The following is a 25524-nucleotide window of genomic DNA, read 5'->3' as shown; positions in this document are numbered from 1 at the left end:
GGATTTTTCCAAGATTGGAGAGACAGACAGGGAGTCACAGCTTCCTGAAGGAGATACTCACCAGCACGCAGGTAAGAAAATCTCAACTGTAACTGACGAATTGTTGGAGGCTCTGTGTATATAACTGAGTTAAAAACTCCAGAGGGACCCAGTCATAGGGGCTCCCCATTGTGAGATTAACCTCCAGGAGCTTGACCAAATTTTCATAGCAAATATTGGAGAAAAATTCCCTCATGCTTCCACCAGAGGGAGGGTAAAAGGAACCTTTTTGAAATAAGCCAGAACACTCTGTTCTTCTTAATAAAGCCTGCCCTCAGGGAAAACTAGCTCTCCAGAGCCTAATATGCTGGGATAATCATCAGAGCCTATCTGACCTGAGGGAAGGGAAAGACCCAATTCCAGCCCACTCTAGCTATCTTGTTGACCTAAGGATAAGGGGAAAACAAAACAAAACAAAACAAAACAAAATAGGGAAACTCTTGTGAATTTCACAGTCTGGAGGCATAGACTCCCGAAAGATTGAGACCTGGTCATAAATTATAAAATGCTTCCCCCTCCCCCCCACACACATATTTCACCACTACATTACTAAACACTTATTTACAGAAGTTCCTTTTACCTGGTATACTATGTCCAGCTATCAAGAAAAAATTACAAGGCATACCAAAAGGTAAAATACACACACACACACACACACACACACACACATATTATATATATATATATTTTTTTTTTCATAAATATATATGACTTGAAGAGCTAGAACAAGCATCAAAACCAGACATGTCAGGGATGTTGGAATCATCAGACCGTGAATTTAAGACAACTAGGGTTAATATAATAGGGGCTCAAATGGATAGAGTAGACAGCATGCAAGTACAGATGGGCAGTATAACCAGAGAAATGGAAATCCCAAGAAAAACCAAAAAAGAAATTCTAGACATAAAAAACAGTGTAACAGAAATGAAAACTGCATTGGGTGGACTTATTAGTAGACTGGATATAGCTAAGGAAGGAATCTCTGCATTAAAGGATATAGCAATAGAATCTTTGAAAACAAAACAAAGCCTGAAAAAAATGGAACAGAGCACACAAGAACTGCGGGACAGCTGCAGAAGGTATAAGTTATGAGTAATAGAGTATTAAAACAGAAGAAAGAGAGAAAGGAACTAAGGAAATATTTGAAAAAATAATGACTAAGAATTTCCCCAAATTAATGTGAGACACCAAACCCACAGATCCAGAAAACTCAAAAAACACCAAACAGGATAAATGGCAAAGAATTACACCTCAGCATATCATTTTCAAATCACAAAAAGTCAAAGACAAAATATTGTGAAAGAAGCCAGAGGAAAAAAACACCTTACCTCTAACATCTACCTTCTCAGAAACCATGCAAGCAAGAAGAGAGAGCAGTGAAATATTTAAAGGGTTAAGAGAAAAAACTACCAACTTAGAATTCTGTACCCTGTGAAATTATTCTTCAAAGGTGAGGAGAAATATAGACTTTCCTAGACTTACAAAAGTTGAGGAAATCTGTTGCCAGTCGACCTGTCTTGCAAGAAATGTTTAAAGAAGTTCTTAGAAGGTAAAAAAAAAAAATAAATGGGTCAGAAACTGAGATACAGAGGTGCTTGGGTGGCTCAGTTGTTAAGTGTCTGCCTTCAGCTCAGGGCGTGATCCCAAAGTCCTGGGATCGAGCCCCACATCCAGCTCCTCTGCTGGGAGTCTGCTTCTTCCTCTCCCACTCCCCCTGCTTGTGTTCCCTCTCTCGCTGGCTGTCTCTCTCTCTGTCAAATAAATAAAATCTTAAAAAAAAAAAAAGACTCTTTTTCTCTTTAAAAAAAAACTGAGATACATAAAGAAAGGAAGAGCATCAGAAAATGAATTGATGAAGGTAAATAAAAATTATTTAAAAATTTCTAAATGACCTAAGAAGTAACAGTTTGTTAAAGTAATAATAGCAACAATGTATTCATTTATGTATGCTTATGTATATAGCATATACATATGTGCTTTATACAATTATATGTAAGTAAAATAAATGACAGCAATGTTACAAGCGATGGGAGGAAGGAATTAGTAATTTTTTTAAATTTTAAGATACTTTCGTGTTAAGTGGTATAGCATTATTTGAAACTGTACTTGGATTAGCTGTAAGAGTATGTTGCAAACTCTAGGGAAGTCACTAAAAGAAGTTTAAAAAAGGAAGTATAATAGAGACGCTGAGAAAGGAGACAAAATGGAGTCCTATAAAATGTTCAATTAATACCATAAAAGGCAGAAAAAGAGTGAAAGACAAAAATAGCAACAAACAAAACAGTAATACATACAATAGATATGAATCCAACTTTATCAATAATCACTCTGAATGTCATTGGTCTAAATATACCCTTTAAGAGACAGAGATTGTCAGGGAAGCTGGGGTAGCTCAGTTGGTTACGCTCTGCCTATGGCTCAGGTCATGATCTCAGGGTCATGGGATCAAACCCTGCCTGAGGCTCCCTGCTCAGCAGGAGGTCTGCTTCTCCTTCTGCCCCTCCCCCTGCTCGCGCGCGCGCGCGCGTGTGTGTGTGCACGCGTGCGCGCTCTTTCTCTCAAATAAATAAACAAAATCTCCAAAAAAAAAAAAAAAAAGATGGAGATTGTTAGAGTGGATCAAAAAATCTGACCAAGTTCTCTGATCTATAAGAAACCCATTTTAAATATAGGGACACATATAGATTGAAAGTAAATGGATGGAGAAAAATATACTATGTTTATGCTAACAACAACAACAAAAGGCAGCAGTAGCTATATTAATTTCAGAAAGAGAAGACTGCAAAGTAAGGAAAGTTATCAGGATTAAGGAAGGTATTCCATAATGATAAAGGGGTGGGTTTCTTAAGGAGACATAACAATTTTTAACATGTATGCAACCTAAAAACAGAGCATCACACTACATGAGTCAAAAACTGATAGAACTGCAAAGAGAAATAGATGAATCTCCTTTTATAGTGAGACTTCAACACCACTGTTCAGAGATGGACAGTTCCAGCAGGCAGAGTAAGGACATGGTTGAACTCAACAACACTAACAACCAAACTACAAAGTTACGATAAAAAATATCAAAGGAGAACTAAATAAATGGAGAGATATTTCATGTTCATAGCTAGGAAGTCTCAATACTGTCAAGATGTCAGTTCTTCACAACTTGATCGAGAGATTCAGTGCAATCCCAATGAAAGTTTTCGAAAGTTATTTTGTGGATATTGACAAACTGATTCTAAAGTTCATATGGAGAGAGAAAATGTTCAGAATAGACAATACCATACTGAAGGAGAAGAGCAGTGTTGGAGAATTGATACTGCCTGACTTCCAGAGTCACTATAAAGCTATAATATGGTATTGACAAAATAATAGACAAACAGATCAACAGAACAGAAGAGAGACCAGAAATAAACCCACATAAATAGTCAACAAATTGACAAGGCAGGAAACAACAAATGTTGGAGAGGATGTGGAGAAAGGGGATCCCTCTTACACTGTTGGTGGGAATGCAAGTTGGTACAGCCACTTTGGAAAACATTGTGGAGGTCCCTTAAAAAGTTAACAATAGGGCTACCCTATGACCCAGCCATTGCACTACTGGGTGTTTATCCCAAAGATACAGACGTAGTGAAGAGAAGGGCCATATGCACCCCAATGTTCATAGCAGCATTGTCCGCAATAGCTAAATTGTGGAAGGAGCCGAGGTGCCCTTCAACAGATGACTGGATTAAGAAGATGTGGTCCATATACACAATGGAATATTACTCAGCCATCAGAAAGAATAATTACACAACATTTGCAGCAACATGGACGGCACTGGAGGAGATAATGCTAAGTGAAATAAGTCAAGCAGAGAAAGACAATTATATGGTTTCACTCATTTATGGAACATAAGAAATAGGAAAATTGGTAGGAGAAAGAAGGGAAGAATGAGGGGGGTAAACAGAAGGGGAAATGAACCATGAGAGATTGTGGACTCTGGGAAACAAACTGAGGGCTTCAGAGGGGAGGGGGGTGGGGGATTGGGATAGGCCGGTGATGGGTATTAAGGAGGGCACGTATTGCATGGTGCACTGGGTGTTATATGCAAATAATGAATCATGGAACATTACATCAAAAAAAAAAAAACCCAGATCTTTAAAAAAGAACTAAATTAATAAAATGGAGAAAAGACAGTCTTTTCAACAAATGGTGTTGGAACTACTAGATATCTACATGCAAGAAACATTAATCTTATATAGACCTTACACCATTCACAACAATTAAGTCAAGATGGATCATAGATCTAAATGGTAAATATGAAACTGTAAAACTCCTAGAGTATAACATAGTAGAAAACCTAGGTGACCTTGGGTATAGTGATGCCTTTTTAGGTATAACACCAAAGACATGATCCATACAGAAATAATTGATGAACTTGACTTCATTAAATTAAAAAGCCTCTGCTTTGTGAAAGACAATATCAAAATTAGAAGACAAACCACAGACTGGAAAAAAATGATTGCAAAAGTCATATCTGATAAAGACTGTTATCCAAAATATACAAAGAACTCTTTAAACTCAACACTAAGAAAACAAGCGACCCTGGAAACAAACCATGAGGGACTCTACTCCAGGAAACAAACAGGGTCGCGGAAAGGGAGGTAGGTGGGGGGATGGGGTAACTGGGTGACGGGCAGTAAGGAGGGCATGTGATGTGATGAGCGCTAGGTGTTATATGCAACTAATGAATCACTGAACATTGTATCAAAAACTAATGATGTACTATATGTTGGCTAATTGAATTTAAATTAAAAAAATAAAAAAAGAAAACAAGCAGCCCAATTTAAAACCGGAAAAGGACCTCACCAAATGAATAGACACCTCACAGATGGCAAGTTAACATACAAAGAGATATTCCAGATCATATGTGATCAGGGAAATGCAAATTAAAACAACAATGAGATACTACTACACCTCAATTAGAATGGCCAAAATCAAAACACTGGCAACACCAAATGTTGGGGAGGATGTGAACAGAAGAAATTGTCATTCATTGCTGGTGGGAATACAAAATGGTATAGACATTTTGGAAGACAGAAAGATGGTTTCTTACAAAATAAACATACTTCTACCATACCATCCAGCAATCATGCTTCTTGACATTAACCCAAAGGAGTTGGAAACTTACGTCAGCACAAAAGCTTGAACGTGGATATTTTTAGCAGCTTTATTCATGATTGTCAAAGCTTGGAAGCAAGAAGGATGTCCTTCTGTAGGTAAATTGGTAGGTAAAATTAATAAACTGGTAATTCTGATAATGAAATATTATTCAGCACTAAAAAGAAATGATCTAGCAAGCCATGAAAAGCCATGAAGGAAACTATCTGAATATTACTAAATATAAGAAGCCAGTTTGAGAAGGCTGCATGCTGCATGATTCAAACTACATGACATTCTAGAAGAGGGAAAACTACAGAGACAATATAAAAAGATGAACAGGCGGAGTACAGAGGACAATTACAATGAAGGAGGCTATGCACATGTGGGGGCAGGGGTAAATGGGAAAATTTCTGTACCTTCCTCTAAATTTTATCGTAAACTAAGTGTCCTAAAAAAATAATCTTAAAAAAAAGTACTGTAGTCTTAAATATAGCAAAAAAATGATTTTATATGTGTTCCGGATAATATCTACTATAGTAATATTTGCTATGAAAGTTTGCATTTATATATATACAAATCTTAATTTTTCAGGATGTGCCTATTTAAAAAAACTCATAATTTCTCATGCATTGAAATTAAAATATTAATGGATTTTTCAGAAATGCCTTCTTTCTCTACAATGTATTTCTTTTTTTTTTTTTTTTTTAGATTTAGGTATCTTAGAGAATAGAGTTTCCAGAATATTTCAGTGAATAGATGTAACATTTATATTCTTTATTGCTAAATATTATAGGTAACATTACATATTTGTGTATTTCTGGAGAAGAAATCTAATGTGTTTGTGTCTTGGCTTCCAACTATAAAGTCTTGGTCATTTTCAGGTCATAACGTACATTTTTAATCTTATTCTTAAAACTTTTTTTTCAAATATTAAATGGGTCAAATAACATTCTAATTAAATTATTTTGCAAAGTTAAATAAGCTTATTATAAAGATGTGTGTGGTGTCAAACAAAACAAAACATAACACAAATTAAAGAACCGTAGAACTCACAGGCCCTCAAATAGTCTGCCTATATATCCTGTAAATTACAATCAATCTAAATATTCTATCTGAAGACAATTACAATTGAAGTCAAATTTTAGGTAAATAATCCAATACAAAGATTTTTTTTATTGTGGCAAGGCAATTGTTTTCTATTAAACTGCAAATGCATTATTCGTGTTTTGGCATATTTTGGTAAGGATTGGAAAATGTGAGGAATAAGAACATAAGGAAACAGTATTCCATCCTTTAAATTTTTAAGTTTTTATACTTAGCTGCATAATTATATCTTCTTTTTTTTCTGGGTCATAGTTATTGTGATACCACTTGAGCAAATTTGCCCATCAAAAGACAGGCTTGCTTAAACAAAATGAACTTCTGAATTAGTCACCAGTTTTAACCACGAGAAATGATAGAACAGGTCACAGAAATGTGTTGAGCTAATTTTCTTGGAACTGTTTCAGAGCAAAGAGTCACCAAGTTAATCTTTTATGGACTTGAGTGGGTATGAAGTACGTGATGCTTCAGAAAGAGAATGTCTAGGAGGAAATGAAATAGTTCGGCAATTATCTTGCCAATGAAAAAAGTAAGGATTTTCTTAATTTTATAGAAATACTTCATTAGCTTGAAAGAAGTGCTAGTTAAAAGCTACCACCATCATCAACAGCTAAGCAAAAACCAGAACCAAAACTTAGCAGAAGAATATGGTAATAGATTTTATTTTGATGTAGTAAAATATACGTAACATAAAATTTCCCACTTTAACCGTTTTTATGTGTACAATTCAGTAGCTTTAAGTATGTTCACAATGTTGTATAACTATCACCACTACCTATTTTTAGAACATTTCGTCATCTCAAACAGAAACTCTGTACCCACAAAACAATAACATTCACTCTCCCGTCCCCACCAGTCCCTGGTAGCCTCTATTCTTTCTGTCTCTATAAATTTGTCTATTCTACATACATCATATAAGTGGAATCATACAATATGTGCCCTTTTGTGCCTGGATTATTTCACTTAGTATAATGTTTTCAAGGTTGTACATGTTGTGGCAGGTATCAGATTCCTTTTTATGACTGAATGATATTCCATTGTGTGTGTGTGACAAACACCACATTATGTTTATCCATTCATCTGCTGATAGACATTTGGGTTACTTCTATCTTTTAGCTAGTATGAATAATGCTGCTATGAACATTGGTGTACAAATATCTGTTTTAGTCTTTGTTTTCAGTTCTTTGGGTATATACTTACAAGTGGAATTGCTGGAGTATATGACAATGATATGTTTAACTTTTTGAGGAATGGCCAGACTATTTTCCACAGTGGCTATATCATTTTACACTCCCTCCAGCAGTGCACAAGGGGTCCCATTTCTCCATATCCTCACCAATGCTTTTTATTTTCTGTTTTTGTTTTCTGATAGTAGCCATCCCAGTGGGTGTGAAGTGATATGCCGTGGTGGTGTTGTTTGTACTTCCCTAATGACTAGTGATGTTGAACATCTTTTCATGTGCTTATTGGCTATTTGTGTGTGTTCTTTGGAGAAATGTCTGCTCAAGCTCGTCATTTTTCAAATTGATTGTGTTGTTGTTGCTATTGAATTGTACTTCTTAATATATTATAGGTATTAATCCTTTACCAGATATATGATTTGCAAATATTTTCTCCCATTCTCTAGATTGTCTTTCCACTCTTTTGATTGTATCCTTTGATGTACAGATTTTTAAAATTTTGGCGAAGCCCAATTTATCTATTTTTTCTTTCATTGTCTGTGCTTGGTGTCATATCCACCCCCCCCCAACTCGTTGTTGAATCCAATGGCATGAAGATTTTTCCTGATGTTTTCTTCTAAAAGTTTTATAGTTTTAGCTCTTAAATTAGGGTTTTCATCCATTTTGAGTTAATTTTTGTACACGATATAAGCAAAAGCCCCATTTCATTCTTGCGTATGTGGATATCCAGTTTTCCCAGCACCATTTGTTGAAAATACTGTTCTTTCTTCATTGAATGGTCTTAGCACCCTTGTGAAAAATCAATTGACCACATATGTGAGAATTTATTCCTGGGCTTTCTATTCTATTCTATTGGTCTTTTGTTTCCCCTATGCCAGCATCACACTATTTTGATTACTGTAGATTTGTGGTAAATTTTGAAATCAGGAAGTATGAATTGAGTTCTCCAACTGTATTCTTTTCCAAGATTATTTTGCCTATGTGGTATCTCTTGAGATTTCATGTGATTTTTATGATGGTTTTTTTTTAATTTCTGCAAAAAATTGGGATTTTTATAGAAATTGCATTGAATCTATAGAACTCTATGGATAGTACTATCAGCTTAATGATAAGTCTTCCATTCTGTGAACATGGGATATCTTCCCATTTATTTAGGTCTTAATTTCTTTCAGCAATGTTTTGTAGCTTTCGTTGTATAAGTCTTTTGCCTCCTTGGTTAAACTTATTCTTAAGTATTTTTATTCTTTTGATGCTATTGCAAATGGAAATGTTTTCTTAATTTCCTTTTCAGATTTTTCATTACTAGTATGTAGAAATGCAACTGATTTTGTGTTTTGATTTTGTATCTTTCAACTGTGTTTCATTTGTTTATTAGCTCTAACAATTTTTTTTTTTTGGTGGAAGTTTTAGGGTTTTTCACATATAAAATCATGCCATCTGTGAAAAGAGATAACTTTACTTCTTCTTGAGAGATACTTTTACTTCTTTTCCACTTTGATACTTTTAACTGTTTTTTTTTTTCTTGACTAATTGCTCAAGCTAGAACTTCTGGTACCATGTTGAATAAAAGTGTTGAAAGCAATTAAAAGCAGTTGTCAGGATTCAGAACCCACAACTCCTATATTTTGAAGGACAGGGTCCTTACCGTCCACACTGGGTCTAGCAAGCTGCGCCAGAAACAGTCTGGTGCCCTTTCACTGACAGCCACAAAGACTGGGGAAGGAGGATGGTAGCCCTTACCATAAGGAAAATGTTGAAATTCATTGAAATTTACCAACTCTCCACTGGGTGTTTCAAGGTTTCTACTAGAGTTCAGAGTTCCAAAATAGTTAATTCAGACAGCTCCTGCCAGTTCAATAGTTGTTTAGATGAAATGATGGATACCTACATCTTCCTATTCCATCATCTTCTGTGATGTCACTCTCCCAAAAGTTGGATTTCTTTTTTGCCTGTCCACCCTTTCTAGCCTGATATATTTTTGTTTCAATAAGGTCAAGGCCTTGGGGTAAATTCTTTGTGGGACGGGGCGCCTGGGTAGCGCAGTCGTTGAGCGTCTGCCTTCGGCTCAGGGCGTGATCCCAGAGTCCTGGGATCGAGCCCCGCATCGGGCTCCCGGCTCCGCTAGGAGCCTGCTTCTTCCTCTCCCACTCCCCCTGCTTGTGTTCCCTCTCTCGCTGGCTGTCTCTCTGTCAAAATAAATAAATAAAATCTTTAAAAAAAATTCTTTGTGGGACAGTTGGCTTCCTTTTGTTTCAAAGTCACAGATTTACCACTGATCTTGGTTGGCCATGTGACACATTTGTATAATTCAAAAAACCCTGAGGGTGAGTGTAGAGAGAATACAATTACATTTTCTTTGCTTCTGAAATTGATATAAATCCATATTAGGCAAAATGTTTTGAATTTATGTAAATTATTTACATTTAAAGGCCATGAATGACTCATTTAAAATATCTTTTTTGTGTGTGTGATAAATCAGTGAAACAGTGTTTCAGAAACAAACATTTTGTTTCATCTGTTTCTTTTCTTTTTTAAGATTTTATTTATTTATTTGACAGAGAGACAGCAAGAGAGAACACAAGAAGGGGAAGCAGGAGAGGGAGAAGCAGGCTCCCTGCTGAGCAGGGAGCCCAACGCGGGGCTGGATCCCAGGACCCTGGGATCATGACCTGAGCTAAAGACAGACACTTAACGGCTGAGCCACCCAGGCACACTTCATCTGTTTCATAACCAACTTTTTTTGTCAGTCAAGTCTTAACTTAATGAAAAAAACAAATACAAAAACAAAAAAAAATCAAACTTTTGTCCTGTGTCCTACATTTCTACCACCTTTTGCAACCTGTCTGAATAATCTTAAATTTAGAATGTTTAAAAAAATCAGTAAGTGGAGTATATCACATTTCTTCCTAGGAAGCAGTTTATAACTTTTATAATTTTCACAAAAATGGTCAGTCATAGGGCTTTCCACTTGATGATAATTTACTTATTTATTTAAAATTTCAAAAAGAGGGGCACCTGGATGGCTCAGTCTGTTAAGTGTCTGCCTTTGACTCAGGTCATGATCCCAGGGTCCTGAGATCATGCCGGCTTTGGGCTCCCTGCTCAGCAGAGATCCTGCTTCTCCTTCTCCCTCTGCCCCTCCCCCTCCTCTGTTCATGCCCTATCTCTGGCTCACTCTCTCTCAAATAAATAAATAAAATCTTTAAAATTTTTTTCCAAAAAACGCAATGTTTCTAGCAGTTTCATTTTGAATTGGTAATCTTTATAACATTCTAGGTGTGGTTGGCTCTCTAATTACTGATATCTGCATCAAGATATTCTTAATCCATGTTTTACTTCTGAAAAATAGCAAAGTAGATGTTTAGGGGTTAATGTTGTGTTTAATGAACATTTTTGTTTTTATTTTTATTTATTTTTAAAATTATCATTATTTTTTAAGTAGGCTCCATGCACAGCATGGAGCCCAGTGTGGGGCTTGAACTCACAACCCTGAGATCAACACCTGAGCTGAGATCTAGAATCAGGTGCTTAACCAGTTGAGCCATCCAGGTGCTCCCATCTTTGTTTTTAAGGAAACAATTCTACCCATCATGTAATGAATATACATCCTTGTGACCAAATGAGCAGATTTTCTCTTCTAAGAGGACCTTTCCGAAGTCGAAGAGGACCAGAATGGTTGAGGCTGGGCTTCAAGGATCTTTTGTCACAGTTTTCTCTGTTTTTCTGGAGAACTTTCTAGAGAAAGCCTTCTAGAACTTTCTGCCTCCCAGCCTTGAGGAGATTCCCTCTTAGGTTTAGCCGCTCACTTTCCTTCTGGTTAAAGGAACAATGGTCTGTGAGAACTGTGTCTTTTGAATCAAAGGAAAAAAGACACTCCAGGCACGGAATATAGAGAATGAGGGGAATCCGTTTCAGCCCTTAAGAAAATGTTTCCAGCATGAAACTGTTCTTTTAGTGCCTGCCATTTCTGTCACTCTAGGTTGGGGTTGTCTGCTGAGGGACCGTTGGCTCAGTTGCTTCCCAGAGGGAACCCTAGCTTTTCAGCCCAGGTAATGGCCTCTTGCTTGCTCTTCACACAGCCCCTTCTGAGCCAGCCCTGAGGCACACAGCTGTTTCACTTCTCCCCTTCTCTGCAGGCCAGCCTGGTTCTGCGTTTCTCACTATCACCCTTTTGCCACCCCCCCTTCCTCACCCCTCTCCCACATGTGTCCCTTTCTTCCCTTCCTCTGTGTCTGCTCTTCTCAGAAGTTAGCTTACAAAGCAAAGTTGTAACTTTGAATTCCTGTTTTTCCAACTACCCTCATGTGACAGGATATCTCCTTATTGGAGGTTTTCCCTAATTTCAGAAGCTCTTTAAAAGTGAGAGCTTCCTCCACACCTCTTTTCAGCAGGGCAGCTCTGAGAACAGAGTAAGGGAAGGGGTGATTGGGTGCCTGCATTGTTTTGGTTCCTTCTTACCCCCTCCTCTCCATCAGTGCAAGCGAAGGATAAACTCTGGGACATGAGGCCGTCCCTGCTCCTGGTTTTCCTCTCTCTCATTCCGGTTGCTGTACAGCTGTTGGGTAAGTTGACTGAAACAGAAGCTTTCTGATTTGGGGCCTGGGGGCGAGCGCACACCTTCCCTTTTGGGTCAAGGTTAATGGATTCCTTTCAATACCTGTGGTGAGGAGGAAAGCAAAAGTCCCCTGCACCACCAGCTCTGCAGGAAACCCGTTGCCTCCTCCTGGAAGCCAGGGACTGGGAGTAGGGAGGCTGCCTCTCAGGCCAGAGGTGCTGCCTGGCCCCCAGCCCCACAGAACCCCTGTCTCCTCCTGACTTCTCTCATGTCCCATCGTTCCTTCCCCCCTCTGTTCTTAGAGGCATTTCCTCTGTAGTTTGTGTGTTCTGGTTTTCAATTCACCAATACTCCTGTCTAACCACCAAGAAATATCTTCTGAATGTTTTTGGCCAAAAGGAGGGAGGCATTGCTGTCTTTCTTCACTGTGGTTCTAAGGAAAGGATCATAAATCATCCTCCAAAGATGGATTCCATGAGATTTTCACAATGCGTCTTTTTCTGTGAACAAATCTTTTAATCATCCATAGTTTTTTACAACTACAAAGTTCATCCTTATCGGTATTCTAAGTTGTTCAAACTGATTTACAATTGTTTTCTTCCTCTTCCCCCCCCACCCCCTGCCCCGAAACTGGTGATCACTCAGGAGGAACAGATTCACAGCTTTTCGATTCTCAAAGACATTGTCGAGTCTCTCTTTTCTAGTTCTCTAGACTCAACCTGCTTAAACTTCAGAAGGAGAGTACCTGTTAGAATTTTCATTCCCTTTTGAAATGAGATTGAAGGGATCTCAACTTTGAACTTTTGGTTCCTGATCCCCCTTCTTTTCTCCCAAATCAGCACAGGTCATCTGTGTGCAGTCTGTGCCAACGTCACTCCATGCTCTCTATGTAATGGCGGGGGCAGGACTGGGAGCACGCTAATAACACAGAAACACCGACCACCAGGAGACTTCCAGAGAGGTTTTCTGACCACTGAAAACATTAAATCATAATGAGCATTAAGTAGCAGTGATTATATGGGGCACCTGGGTGGCTCAGTCAGTTAAGCATCCGGCTCTTGATCTCAGCTCAGGTCTTGATCTTGGGGTGTTGAGTTCATACCCCACTTTGGGCTCCATGCTGGGTGTGGAGCCTACTTAAAAAAAAGAAAAAGAAAAAAGAAGTAGCAGTGATTATAAAAGCACAAGTGAAAGCCCCCTGCCCCTCCTGGAAGCTACTTCATTATTCTGTGTTTTTAGTTTCCCTGTTTATAAAATGGCGAGCATAATGTTACCTGCACCATGGTTTTGCAAGGATTCAATGAGTTACAAAATGGAAAATGTTTAGAACATAGTGTGGCTCATAGGAATTGCTTCCTAACCACTAGCTATTAAAAGCAGTGACTTCTTGTTCCCACGGTAGTAACTAATTATCTAATAAAAGCAGTATATTAAGCATTTAAAGGAGAGATTTCCCAAGAAACCATGCTGAAGAAAGATTCTTGGAGCCTCAAAAGATATTTTGCCTTATTCCTGGCTACAAAGCATATCTCTCAATAAGTAAGGGGTGCTGGAGGAGGAGATGCTTAACCCAAGTGGGAGAAGACCACAGGGTAGTGGTAGACATTACTGTTCATCTTGCAAGTCTGTCTTGTGGCAGAGGATGAATATATCCTTCATGGCCCCAAGGTTAAAACTAAGACCAGTAAAAATGTAAGAGTTGTGCTGTCTCAAATAGGATAGTCTGCTTAGGAGTAAGTTCCCTATCACTGAAGGTCTTCAAACAGAATCTGGATGAACAGTTCCGGGGCTCCGTATGTGACCTGGATTCTAGCCCAGGCACTCCAATAGAAATGCCATTGGTTACTTTATGGGGCCACACTAAAAAAAATAAAAAGAAACAGGTGACATTGACTTTATGAATATATCTTATTGAACCCAATATATCCAAAACATTTTTAGGGAAGATTAATCAGTATAAAATGTATGGGATATTTTTACATTCGTTTTTTAAAAGTAAAAATTTTCAAAATCTAGTGTGTATTTTGTATTTAGAGCACAATTCAGACTGGCCTCATTTCAAGCGTACAATAGACACTTAGGGCTAATGGCCACCATACTGGGCAGTAGAGATACTAATTTTCTTTAAACTGACTCTTAATGCTATGTGGCAAGAAATGTTTCTCAATTTGCTTAGGAAAGTTTCCCTCCTTGAGACAGCAGGATGTCTTACTCTGATGAATGTCTTCCTCTTCATAGGCACAAATATAGGGGAAGCAGGGAGGTGCTGAAGATCTGTTTACTCAGAGAATAAAAAACAAACAAACATGGGTGAGGGAGCCCCTTCCAGATTTTTTTCTTTAACTTGAGAGCCTGTACTTTTACTTTTTCTTGGTTCAAACAGCACATGAACAGAGGTTATTTGTTGCTTAGTAACAAAGCAGTAGGACAGAGGTGCCTGGGTAGCTCAGTCAGTAAGCGGCTGGCTTCGGCTCAGGTCATGATGTTGGAGTCCTGAGATCGAGCCTCACGTTGGGCTCTCTGCTCAGCAGGGAGTCTGCTTCTCCCTCTCCCTCTGCCCCTCTACTTGCTTGTGCTCTATTTCTCTGTCTCTTTCTCTCAAATAAATTAAAAAAACCAAAAAAGAAAGAAAGAAAGAAAGAAAGAAAGAAAGAAAGAAAGAAAGAAAGAAAGAAAGAAAGAAGAAAGAAAGAAAAGAAAGAAAGAGAAAGCAGTAGAACAAAGGGCATATGAATTCCCTTACCCCTAGCACCCCCTTCCCTGGCTCCCGACCCATGAAGAAAACCCATAGAAAGGTCTCCTACTTTCTGTGGTTTATTTTTTTTTTTCAAGCCAGAACCCTTTCTTCCACCTCCCTGAGCACATCCCACATCATCAGTACTATGAGCATCCGCGTCATACCTGGAAGGGCCGGGAGGTCAAGCTTAAAGGAGGGGGGTTCTTACCCTGCTGTCTGTTAGCAGGAAGAATTGCATTCAGCACTAATGTTTAGACCTCAGTGGGGATATAGTCATAGTTGTGATAGAGTGAGAGATGCTCAGACACAGAGGTTAGACCTTGGCAGAGTTTGGCTTAAAATGGGATGGCTTAGCTCATAAGCAATGCTGTGTTAGTAAACTTAACCAGTGATTCTCAGAGAAGAAGAAAAAAAGCACTGATTTGTGGCATTTACTGATTTCCATGGTGTAACATTCCTGCCATGGTTGATTTCAAACTACCAATGTGATGTCACTGGAGACAGGGCTAGAAAAGATGCCAACAATAGGACCTCGCTAGCCAGTGAGTGTAAAACAAATACAGTGAATTTGATCCCTGGCACAGCCTGAAGCTGCATCCAACCTCCATGTTTTATAGGTAAGAAAATTGAATTCCTGACAGGTTAAGTGATCTTTCCAGAGTCTCACAACTAGATAATGGCACAATCCGTTTAGTGCTCAGGACTCCTGGCTCCCAATGGAGTATTCTTTCTATAATGCATGTTTTGCTGAATGAATGATTGGTTAGTACCAATCTAGAATTTCTTCAAGAAACAATTCCCCACTGCCATTCCCTTTGTCATTTTAATTTTCATAAAGTTTTCCTTATGACATTTCTAATTGTCTTTATTTCTAGTCTCTTCATTTCTTCCTTTATGGATGACTTCTTTTAGATGCTGGATTTAAGACATACTTTCTAAAGTTACTGAGCGAAAACAAGTTCTTGTCATCTTTCTTTTTTTCCCATTGTTCTTATATTTGTCTTTTTTTCCTGTTATTGTTCCAAACTTCATCTGACTTTTCTGAAATTGAGAAATGGAGATCTGTATATGGAGGATATTGCAGATAAAGGTAAGATGACAATTGCTTTGTTAGTGACAATTCAGTGCCTAATGAGGTTGCTGAACCTCATTTCTCAGTAGGAGGAGTCATCATTGGTTAAGTGTGAACTTTACAGAGTCAAATGTGCTCAACGTCAGTTAAAGACAAAGACCCTTGTCTTCACAAGGAAGCTAGAAACCACAGGCATCCTTCAACACTCAGATCTGGCCTCTGAGACTGGAACGTGACCAGCTAAAAGAGAATTTAGAGGTCACAGAGGCCACAAGAGGAATGGAACAAAAGGAAAGTAGCTTCTGAAGTAGCAAATCTCCATAGCAGAGAGGGAGTCAAACTGATGTCAAAATGAGAACACTAATGTCCTCTTGCCTCTTGGCTACCATCAAGCATTGTTGGATGGAAACATCATGTGGTTAGTTTGGTCCATAGAGGAGACTAGTGGAAATCAGAGCAAAAGTGAGAGTAAAGGAGGTAAGAAAGCAAGTACCCTTTCAAAAAGAATTGAAACTGACATCGAAAGGAGAAAGCATTCTAAGACAAATTTGTCCACATACAAACCAAGTTAAAGTCACAAAGCACGTTCAGATCCTTAGTCCCATTCATTAATCATTTTCAGTTCCTTAACAATAGCCCCATGAGGTAAGATAGATGGGTGTTACCATCCACCTTTTACTACATGAGAAAATAGGCTCAGAATTCAGGAAGCCAGTAAGGACCAGAGATGATTCTTGACTATTACCTTCTGGCTCTGAGGCTAAGAACTTGCCAGCTGGAGTGTGTAGACCAGGAAAGATGTAAAATGTGGTCAAAACAACAATATGTCAAAGAAGGACTTAGTCCCTCTATTTGTATCAACTGTTTAGACTTTTCACTCAGGGAGGGGAAGGAAGGCATCAACCCTGGAGGTTTTACTATATGCAAAATGATATGCTGGATGTTTTACGTAAATTATCTTATTTAGAAGTTCATAGCAACTCTATCACGGAGCATTATTATCCTTGTTTTACAGATGAGGAAATTGAGGCAGGAATGATTAATTTAACTGAGCAATGCAACTAGTGAATGGCGGGGTCAGAATTTGATCACAAGTTTGCTGACCCAAAGAATATACCTTTCTCCACCACATCACCTGTCTCTTGAGTTTGGAAACTCTGGAGTCTCCATCATCTCTGTTCTGTTCCTGCCTCTAGGCTGCTGCAACAGTTCTGCTTTCTCTAGTCTCATCCTCTTCTCAACCATTTCATGCTGTCATCAAGACTGATTTTCCCAAGTTAATGATAATACTTAACACATATATAGCAATTTCTATGTGTGAGGAACTGTTCTCAGTGCTTTATTTAGATGATCTCATTGAATCCTCACAACAACCAGCAGGTCCTATTATTTTCCTTTCATTTTTAGATGGAGAAAAGGAAGCACAGAGTAGTTAAGACACTTGACCAAAGTCACACAGCCAGTGAGCATCAGAGCTTTGATTATATCATGATCAGAAGGACATGATACATAAAGATTAATTAATTAGTTAGCATGACTGTGAGGGAAAGAAGAAAGAGTAGTATAGGGTCAACTTCTTACCTACAGATCTTGTTGATTTGTCCTAGAATTGGCGAGAGGCTGGCATTCTGAGGTTGAAGATCTAAGAGAGAAAGTAAGGGAGAACAAGTGGAGAGGCAGAAGGGGGTAGAATCCAGGACCCAGGTAAAGAGATCAGCAGACCAAGGGAGACCTACTGAGATGGGAGTGAACAAACCCAGGAAGGGTGTAGCTATTCCTATCTTTAGGAAGAGAGACAGGAAATTGGAGAAATTCCTTACTCCTGCCCTCTCCTTTCTCCTGAGATTATAACCCTTATTGGATTCACCCTTGTACCTCCCCAAATGGCCAAATGCAATGACTTAAATTATTAGGTTCTCTGAATGTTTGGTGAATAAATGAAGGATCAGAGTGAAAACTAAAACAACTCTCAATTTTTCCTTTAAGCTTTTGTCCAATATTGCCAGACCTAACACTGTGATCCTTAGTCTGCCTCCCCACCGCCCCCAGCACGTGGCATAGATTTTTTTTGCATGTACTTACTGTGTGATAAATATCTGCTTTTCACTCAACTTTGGTCCTTGGAGGACTCCTATGTAGGTTTTATATTCATTTACTGAGACTTTCGGGACAGATTTCTTGGTTTGGGTTGTTTAAGACACTATCTCTGACAGCGATTGGGGTGAAGTAGTTCATGTGGGAAACAGTCCCAGGAAACACTGGCAGAGGAGTGGGGAGGTGAGACTGGAAAGGAAGGAGCCCATGACCACTGGGGACCCCTGGAGTTCAGCCCTGCTGGGGTGCTCTGGGCAACAAAATAGACTATGTGCCTCAGAGTCCCAACATGCCAGGGATTTGGGGTGTTTATTCATCAATTGCGATCAGTCACTGGTGAAGGGTTACTCCTGGGGGCCTTTGTTCTCTGACCTTTCTTGCCTTTGTGGCACGTAGGCACCGGAGTCTCTGATGCGCCCAGGCCCAGAGATTCTATGCTGACGTTGGGGAACGGGGCTTGCATACACTGACATGGCAAAAGGCAAGTAGAAATAAGTAGGGTTCTGGCAGCGTCTGCTACAAAATATCCACTTATTTTGCCCGTATCCAGCTTCTCTATCTTGCAAAAGATTGTTTTTCGTGTTTGCAGGTCAGCATTTTATGTATCGGTAGTGGGGAAAGTCTACAAATGTATAAGGAAATATACCATATACAAGTTCTAGCTCTAGATTGTCAAATTTAATAACCTAATTTTCTGTGCTAGTCCATTTAGAAATTTAATTATTTGCCCAATGTTATGGAAAAATTTAAAACTGTTAAAATATGCCTAAAGGAATATTCAACCTCATGGGGTGCCTGGGTGGCTCTGTGGGTTAGGCATGTGACTCTTGATCTCAGCTCAGGTCTTGATCGTGGGGTCATGGGTTTGGACCCTTCATCAGGCTCCTTGCTGGGCATGGAAGATATTTCAAAAAAAAAAAAAAAAGAATATTCATGCTTATGTTATTGGATATCTAGTCTGCGGTTATTTTTACTTGAGATATTGAATTGAAATTTATTGCTTCTTTCCTGGGTATATTTTGACCTTTGAGGTTTCTGCCTTTGAATTAACTACAGGCAGTGTGAACTCAGTGGGTCACAGAAGTTGTCTCTGGTTTGTCTTTGCAATGTCACCTGCACAGTGCCTGGCACATATTTGTCAAAAAATTAATATGAGATGAGGAAGATAGAGTTAAAGATGGAAGAAGGATCTCTTGAATTCTGTAAATAAATTTCTGATGTGTAAGTATTTAAAAAGCAGAAAGAAAAACACACATTCAAACCCATAATTGAGATGGCAGAGAAATGAATATAGCAATTCCACTGTCCTCATGTGTTAGCTTCGTAATGCTTGTGTTGTAATAACATAATTAGTATAGACAGAGAACAGAATGTTTATACATATAAAACACTGGTGTGGTTAATAGTGGCAAAAATACCACAAGCTGTCTTTTGGTCAAGGCCTTGAATCTGTTTCAGAGGAAGGAATCAGAGACAACGGCAGAGAGAAAATGATAAAAACAAAACTCCGTGTTGATTAGTGGGAGAGAGGAATAATGGATGACTGTGGAATCATAAAGTGATAATGTTACATTTCCTTATATTGTCTAGCAAAGACAATATCAAACTTGCACCGCTCCCTAATGTCAAAGATAAATAAAGGAAACCAGAATAGATAAGGTTGAATTGAAATAGAATCTTTTCATTTCCAAGTACTCCTTGTATAAACATTTCTAAATTGTTCTTTGGTAAAAATAAATGTTCAGAGGAAGAAGTAACATTAAATACAGCCAACATCATTCATCAGTTATTAAATAAAATAATGGATCTGGGTTATTAGTCAAGATGCTTCAGATTTAATTAATGTTCTTTCATTCATTCAACTAATATTTGTGGACTATTATGCTTCGAAAGGAGAGGATACAGTCCTGAACCAGAAAGATTAAGTCTTTCTACTTGTGGAATTTACATTCCAGTAGAGGGACATGGACAAAACATAACTAAATGATTTTTTTTAAAAGAATATATTTTAAGATGGTTGTGAATATTATATAGAAAATAAAAGAGCAAAATTTCTGCTCACTAAGGAGTTGACACTTGAACTGGGACCTGAAAGAGCATCCCAAGAAGAGGGAACTTGAAATATGAAGTTTCTCAAGTGGAAATGAAGTGTTTGAGGAACAGAAAGGCCTTGTGGCTGGAAGGTGGTATGTGAGAGCGGGGACGGGATCAGGTCCCCCCTAGGGAGCTAGGATGTGGAGGTTGATGTTTTTCTCTTGTGTACGGTAACATACTCTTGAAGGATTTAAATTGTTGGGAAAATATAGTTAAAAACAAAATCTCCTCCCAACTTGGAAAACCTCTCACAAAGGTAGAAGAAAAAGAAAACAACTTTATGGTTGAATAAGCATCCACCTGAATGGATGCACATCACAGGTAATCTGCTAACGAGACTACAAAACAGAAGGAAATCGGACTCTTACATAGTTAAGTGGAAACAACCTATTACATTAGGGAGGTACTGCAATTTGGAGTCAGGTGGCAAATTAGGCCCATCTCACCCAGGAAATTGGGAGGATCAAGTGTTACCTTCTTTGATGCTTGCATTTCAAAGAGTGGAAGATCAGAGTGAGACTATGGGGGCTTGGTCTAAGGTAGTGGCCATGGAGACAGATATTTGTCAGGGTTCTCCAGAGAAACAGAACCAATAGGGTATGTGAATGTATTTGTATGTGTGTGTATCCCTATATCTATCTGTCTGTCTATCTATCTATCTATCTATCTATCTATCCATCCATCCATCCACCCATCCATCCATTTAGATTTACATTTGTGTGTTGTAAATTATCATAGTAATTGTTTTTTAACTTTTTGTTTTCCTATCTCCTGTGTTTTATTATGAACAGAAGAGCATATTATAAATAATGTTATTGCCAATGCAGAAAGTTACTCATCTTGTCACACTAGAGCATGAGCAGCAACAAGATGAGGTCAAGTCTGGGAAGGAGTTCAGCTCGATGGGAGGAGCTCCAGCCGGGCATTGCGTGCTCGGTTGACAGATGTCAACTCCAGAGAAGCCAACAGAAACAGGTGTTCTGAATTGAGACTCTATTGAGTCCCAATTCCAAGAAATCAAACCAACAGAAATGAGAAACCCATCCAAGGAACCCCAGCTAAGGTTCAAAGTAGCACCAAATTAGGAACCCAGACAGGTTAGAAGCAGGAGGTCTCTAACAAGTGTGGGACAAGAGCAGATGCAGCAGGGCAGGGAAAAATAATCTTTCAAGGCAAAGATCCATGGTAAGCCCTAAATTGATGGTCCAAGAACTGATCTCAGAAAGTAATGGTGCTAACCTGACAGGGGTGTTGAAGACAGTGAATAGAATATGGCTTGTGAAAATGTTTTGTAAATCGTAAAGGACTCTGCTATTGGTACTTTTATTGCTTTGTTATATTTCAGTAGGATGATTTGATTAAAAATAATGAGCTAAATTTAGTCTGATCCTCAAATATCTGTAATACTACCAGCTCATTTTGAAAGAACACTTACATAGAAGGAATTTGGTAAATCTTGAGGTAATGTTTGATATTTGTATCATAAAATGACATTTATCTATTCTTAAAAAAAATAAACAAAAAGGAAAAACCTGTACATGAATTCAGTTTTAAGGGGAAAAATATGCTTACCAGATCTTTTTCTTTTTTTTTCTTTTTCTTTTTCTTCTTCTTCTTTTTTTTTTTTTGCAAGAGGAAGTTCAGTTTTGCCAGCTAGCAGCTATGTACTATAAGTATAAGCCGTCTACACATACTTATTTAAATTACCAGCCCCAAATTATAAGAATAAAACAACACTGTTATTTGTAGTTATTCTCATAAATATTACCTCAAATGAAATAAAAACATTTACTTAACCTTTACTGTGAACTTAATGAATTATTACACTTATAAGTACATTTTTGTATCTTTTTGTTATATAAAGGCTAGCTTGAGTATGCCAAGGAAATGAAAGTTAAAATTATATAACAGATACTAACTTAGCATTAGATGCTACATTGCTAAGTTATCTATTGTTTCAAGGAAAAACAAAACAAAACAAAACACTTCTCTAACAGGGCTATCCAGAAAGCATTTAGTTCAAAGATTTGCTGGGCATAAGGGTAAAATTTCCTAAAATAAAATTATCTTTTAAGTTACATAAAACCTCACTAATGTTATAATTAAAATAATTACATATGAGCTTCCTCTTTCTCAAAGAGAGTAGGGATGAATCAGACTTCAAAATTCTATTCCAGGGTATACATATATTTAATTCTCTAGCTTATTGTATTCATATCTAAATTTTCTTTTTTTTAAAGATTTTATTTATTTATTTGCCAGAGACAGAGCGAGAGAGCATGAGAGTACAAGTGGGGGGGGGTGGCAGGCAGAGGGAGAAGCAGACTCCATGTTGAGCAAGGAGCCCAATGCAGGGCTGGATCCCAGGACCCTGGGATCATGACCTGAGCTGAAGGCAGAAGCTTAACCTTCTGAGCCACCCAGGCGTCCCTCATATCTAAATTTTCTTTTCTCAGTTGGTTATTATTTCTTTCTCCGTTCTCTACCTTTTATGTTGACTCCGCTACAATTTGTGTGCATTTAAGGCAGGCCTTTTTGTAATGCTCCCCATAATGAACTAGGATGTCTTGAGGATTTCCAGCCAGTTGCTGGGGGCCCTGTGCTCTCCTGGGGAGAGGGCTTCCCCCCAGTCTCTCTCTCCAGCCTCAAGGACCCCCCACCCGGTCGTCCCTAGCCCCTCGCAGAGGGAGCTGAGCTGGCCCAGAGTCCCATTCACCCCTTCTCCTGGGATCATAAGTTTTATGGAAACAGAAACATTGGGAATTTTGACCTAAAATATTCCTTGTTACATGTATCCATTTAAGCATCTTTTCTTTTTTCTTTCTTTTTTTTTTAAACAGACACTAAGCAATTTTTAATATATAATGAAGATCACAAGCGCTGCGTGGAGGCATTAAGTCCCAGTGCAGTCCAAACAGCGGTTTGCAACCAGGACAACGAAGCACAGAAATTCCGATGGGTGTCTGAATCCCGGATTATGAGTGTTGCTTTTAAATTATGTCTGGGAGTACCATCAAAAACGGATTGGGTTGCTGTCACTCTGTATGCCTGTGACCCGAAGAGCGAATTTCAGAAATGGGAGTGCAAAAATGACACCCTTTTGGGGATCAAGGGAGAAGATTTATTTTTTAACTATGGCAATAAACAAGAAAAGAATATTATGCTTTACAAGGGTTCCGGTTTGTGGAGCAGATGGAAAATCTACGGAACCACAGATGATTTATGCTCTAGAGGTTATGAAGGTAAGAAGCATGGACTATCTCGACTTTTCTCATCTTTCCTAGTTGGAACCTAATTCAAGAAAAAAAACGTATATTCTTGTTTAGTTTGTGCTAGAATTATTAATTGATTGTGTTTGTGTTTCAAACTATTCTGTGTTCTAGGAGAAAATGACAGTGAATAAATATAGTAAAAAGTCCTGAATGGTATTTTAGCTTGTTTTTAACTAATGGAATGACTGTTTTGTGTTTTTTTTTTATCTTTAGTGAAGGTTTTTTTAAACTATAGATTACAATTTTTAGAAATGAATTTTCACTGTAGTCTTTGACCAAAAACCTCCCATTTGACATTATATGGTTGTAGTGATAAATGAATTTAACCAGATGTTTCTTTTCCTTTGGTTTAAGTTATCCCTAGAGAAATGACCCATGGAAAACATTCTTTCCCAAGTCAGATCGCCTAAAATGAAATCTTGGCATTCCTTGATCTTTTAAGTTTCTCAATGTTTCTCTGTCACCTTATGCATATTAAAAGACTATAGTAATCAGAAGATTAGAAGAGCTAGAGAATTAACCTGTAAATTAACATGCAACATAGTTATTTTAGAAAGTGGTAGCACCTGTGGGGCAGAACATAATTTTATAAGAAGTTGGTTCTTAAACTCCTGAAGGTTAAATAAAACCAGAGTATTTAGTTTTCTCTTATCTTGGCCAAATTTCATTTTCTGGTGGCTGAGCAGAAACAACACGATTAAACAGAACTTGAAGCCTTTTACAAAGCCTTCTTGTGTCAGACGATGTTATGACCACATTCCAGGTTTGGACACTTGGTTATTTGGAAGTGTTATCGAGAACAACCTCAAGGTCAGAGGAAGAGCCTGCCTTTTGGGATAAGAGATTACCTGTTTCCAAAATTACTATGTTACTAAGGCTACAAAAGTTGGTTGAACCCAGTTGTCGTAGCTAATCAGAGCCTGGGAGTTCAGATTTTTGTAAGACCATAATTTGTTAGCTTTCCATTTTCCTTCTTTATAAAGAGGAGGAAATGTAGGCATGGAACAAGAGTGAGAAGAAGAGCTCTGAAAGAGGCTATCCTGAGGCATTTATTGAACATAATGAAAGTTTAGAAGTTATAGGTGAGGCAATCTAAGTAGTATAACATTTCAGGAGAAAAATGATAGAAAACTTTAGCAGGACAAGAGTGAACCAAACTTGACTGAGTCAAATTCCACAGATGGGACAGTAGTCCTAATTGAGGGATTCAAAACAAGGAAGATTGGAGCTAAGACATCGGACTTCTTATTTTATTTAAAATACATCACTGAAGTTACATAGACCCCACCCCTCATCCCCACCACCCTGTTTTCCTGCTTATTTGAGAAGAATATGCATAAGGTTTAGCATAGTGTTTCTCAAGGTGTAATATGATTAAGAATCACCAGGAAATCTTGTTAAAACTGCAGATACCAAGGCTCCCCTCCCACCCAGAAACTAAAATAAGACATGGGGGGGGGAGGTCTAAAAATCTACTGAGTTATTTCTATGCGCACCTGGGTGGTTGGATGAAGATTGTCCATTGACCACATTTTGCCTGCTCCCCGTCTCTCTCAGTATTTAAGATTTTCCTGCTAGAAGATCTAGCCCTTCAGAGTGAGCTTGGAATCTACTCATTGGAATACACATTTGATCTGAAGACAACGTAGAGACGGTCTATGTAGAGTCTGTCTCTCTAAAGAAAACTTGAGGAAAACAACTGGCTGGGGCCAGGGATTATTTTAGAATAATAGAATCAGAATTGTAGACTTAGAAAGATCTAAGTATTCTCTGAGAGTTTGGACCACAGAGGAAGAAAAATTGACTGCAGTTATATGACTTGTCGGTGAAGTGGCTAGAGTGGAACTTGGTTCTTTTGACCTCATCAGGGTTTTGTTAAATAAATTGGCTTACTTCTGAAAAGGCCATTTCTGACTGAGAACTATAAATACAGCACTGAAAATTTCTTGGCTAATTTAATGAACACACAACTAACTCTGAGGTGGTCTTAATAGGTTTTCTTCATATGAAGGAACAGGAATCCCAGTGATTAAGAGTGGCATAATTATATCTAAATCCAGCATGTTCCTTAAACAATATATGATTCGGAAAACTGGTCCTGTAATATAGCAGGATAAAAGCTAGAATTGTATTTTGAAGTTCCTAACAAATAGCTAATTGGCGAAAAAGTAATTGCACAGTAAATGAAAATAAGCCTAGCTTGTCCGGAGGACTGAATAAGTACCAGTGAGTAAAGGGAAGGGAAA

General features: G+C 38.2%; 1 protein-coding gene across 1 annotated transcript in view; it reads left to right on the top strand.

Annotated features, from left to right (window-relative positions):
• Positions 1 to 11897: 11897 nt before the first annotated feature.
• MRC1 (mannose receptor C-type 1) overlaps positions 11898 to 25524 on the top strand; it is a 91738-nt gene continuing 78111 nt past the window's right edge. Inside the window, exons 1-2 of the mRNA XM_008692051.2 lie at positions 11898 to 12016; positions 22847 to 23248. Coding sequence (XP_008690273.1) covers positions 11956 to 12016; positions 22847 to 23248 — 463 coding nt within the window. The 5' untranslated portion in view covers positions 11898 to 11955. The remainder of the gene's footprint in view (positions 12017 to 22846; positions 23249 to 25524) is intronic.

Source organism: Ursus maritimus, unplaced genomic scaffold, assembly GCF_017311325.1.
Source record: "Ursus maritimus isolate PB19 unplaced genomic scaffold, ASM1731132v1 scaffold_31, whole genome shotgun sequence".
Lineage (NCBI taxonomy): Eukaryota > Metazoa > Chordata > Mammalia > Carnivora > Ursidae > Ursus > Ursus maritimus.
The sequence above is the reverse complement of the archived record's forward strand: the minus strand, read 5'-3'. Positions and strand labels throughout refer to the sequence as shown.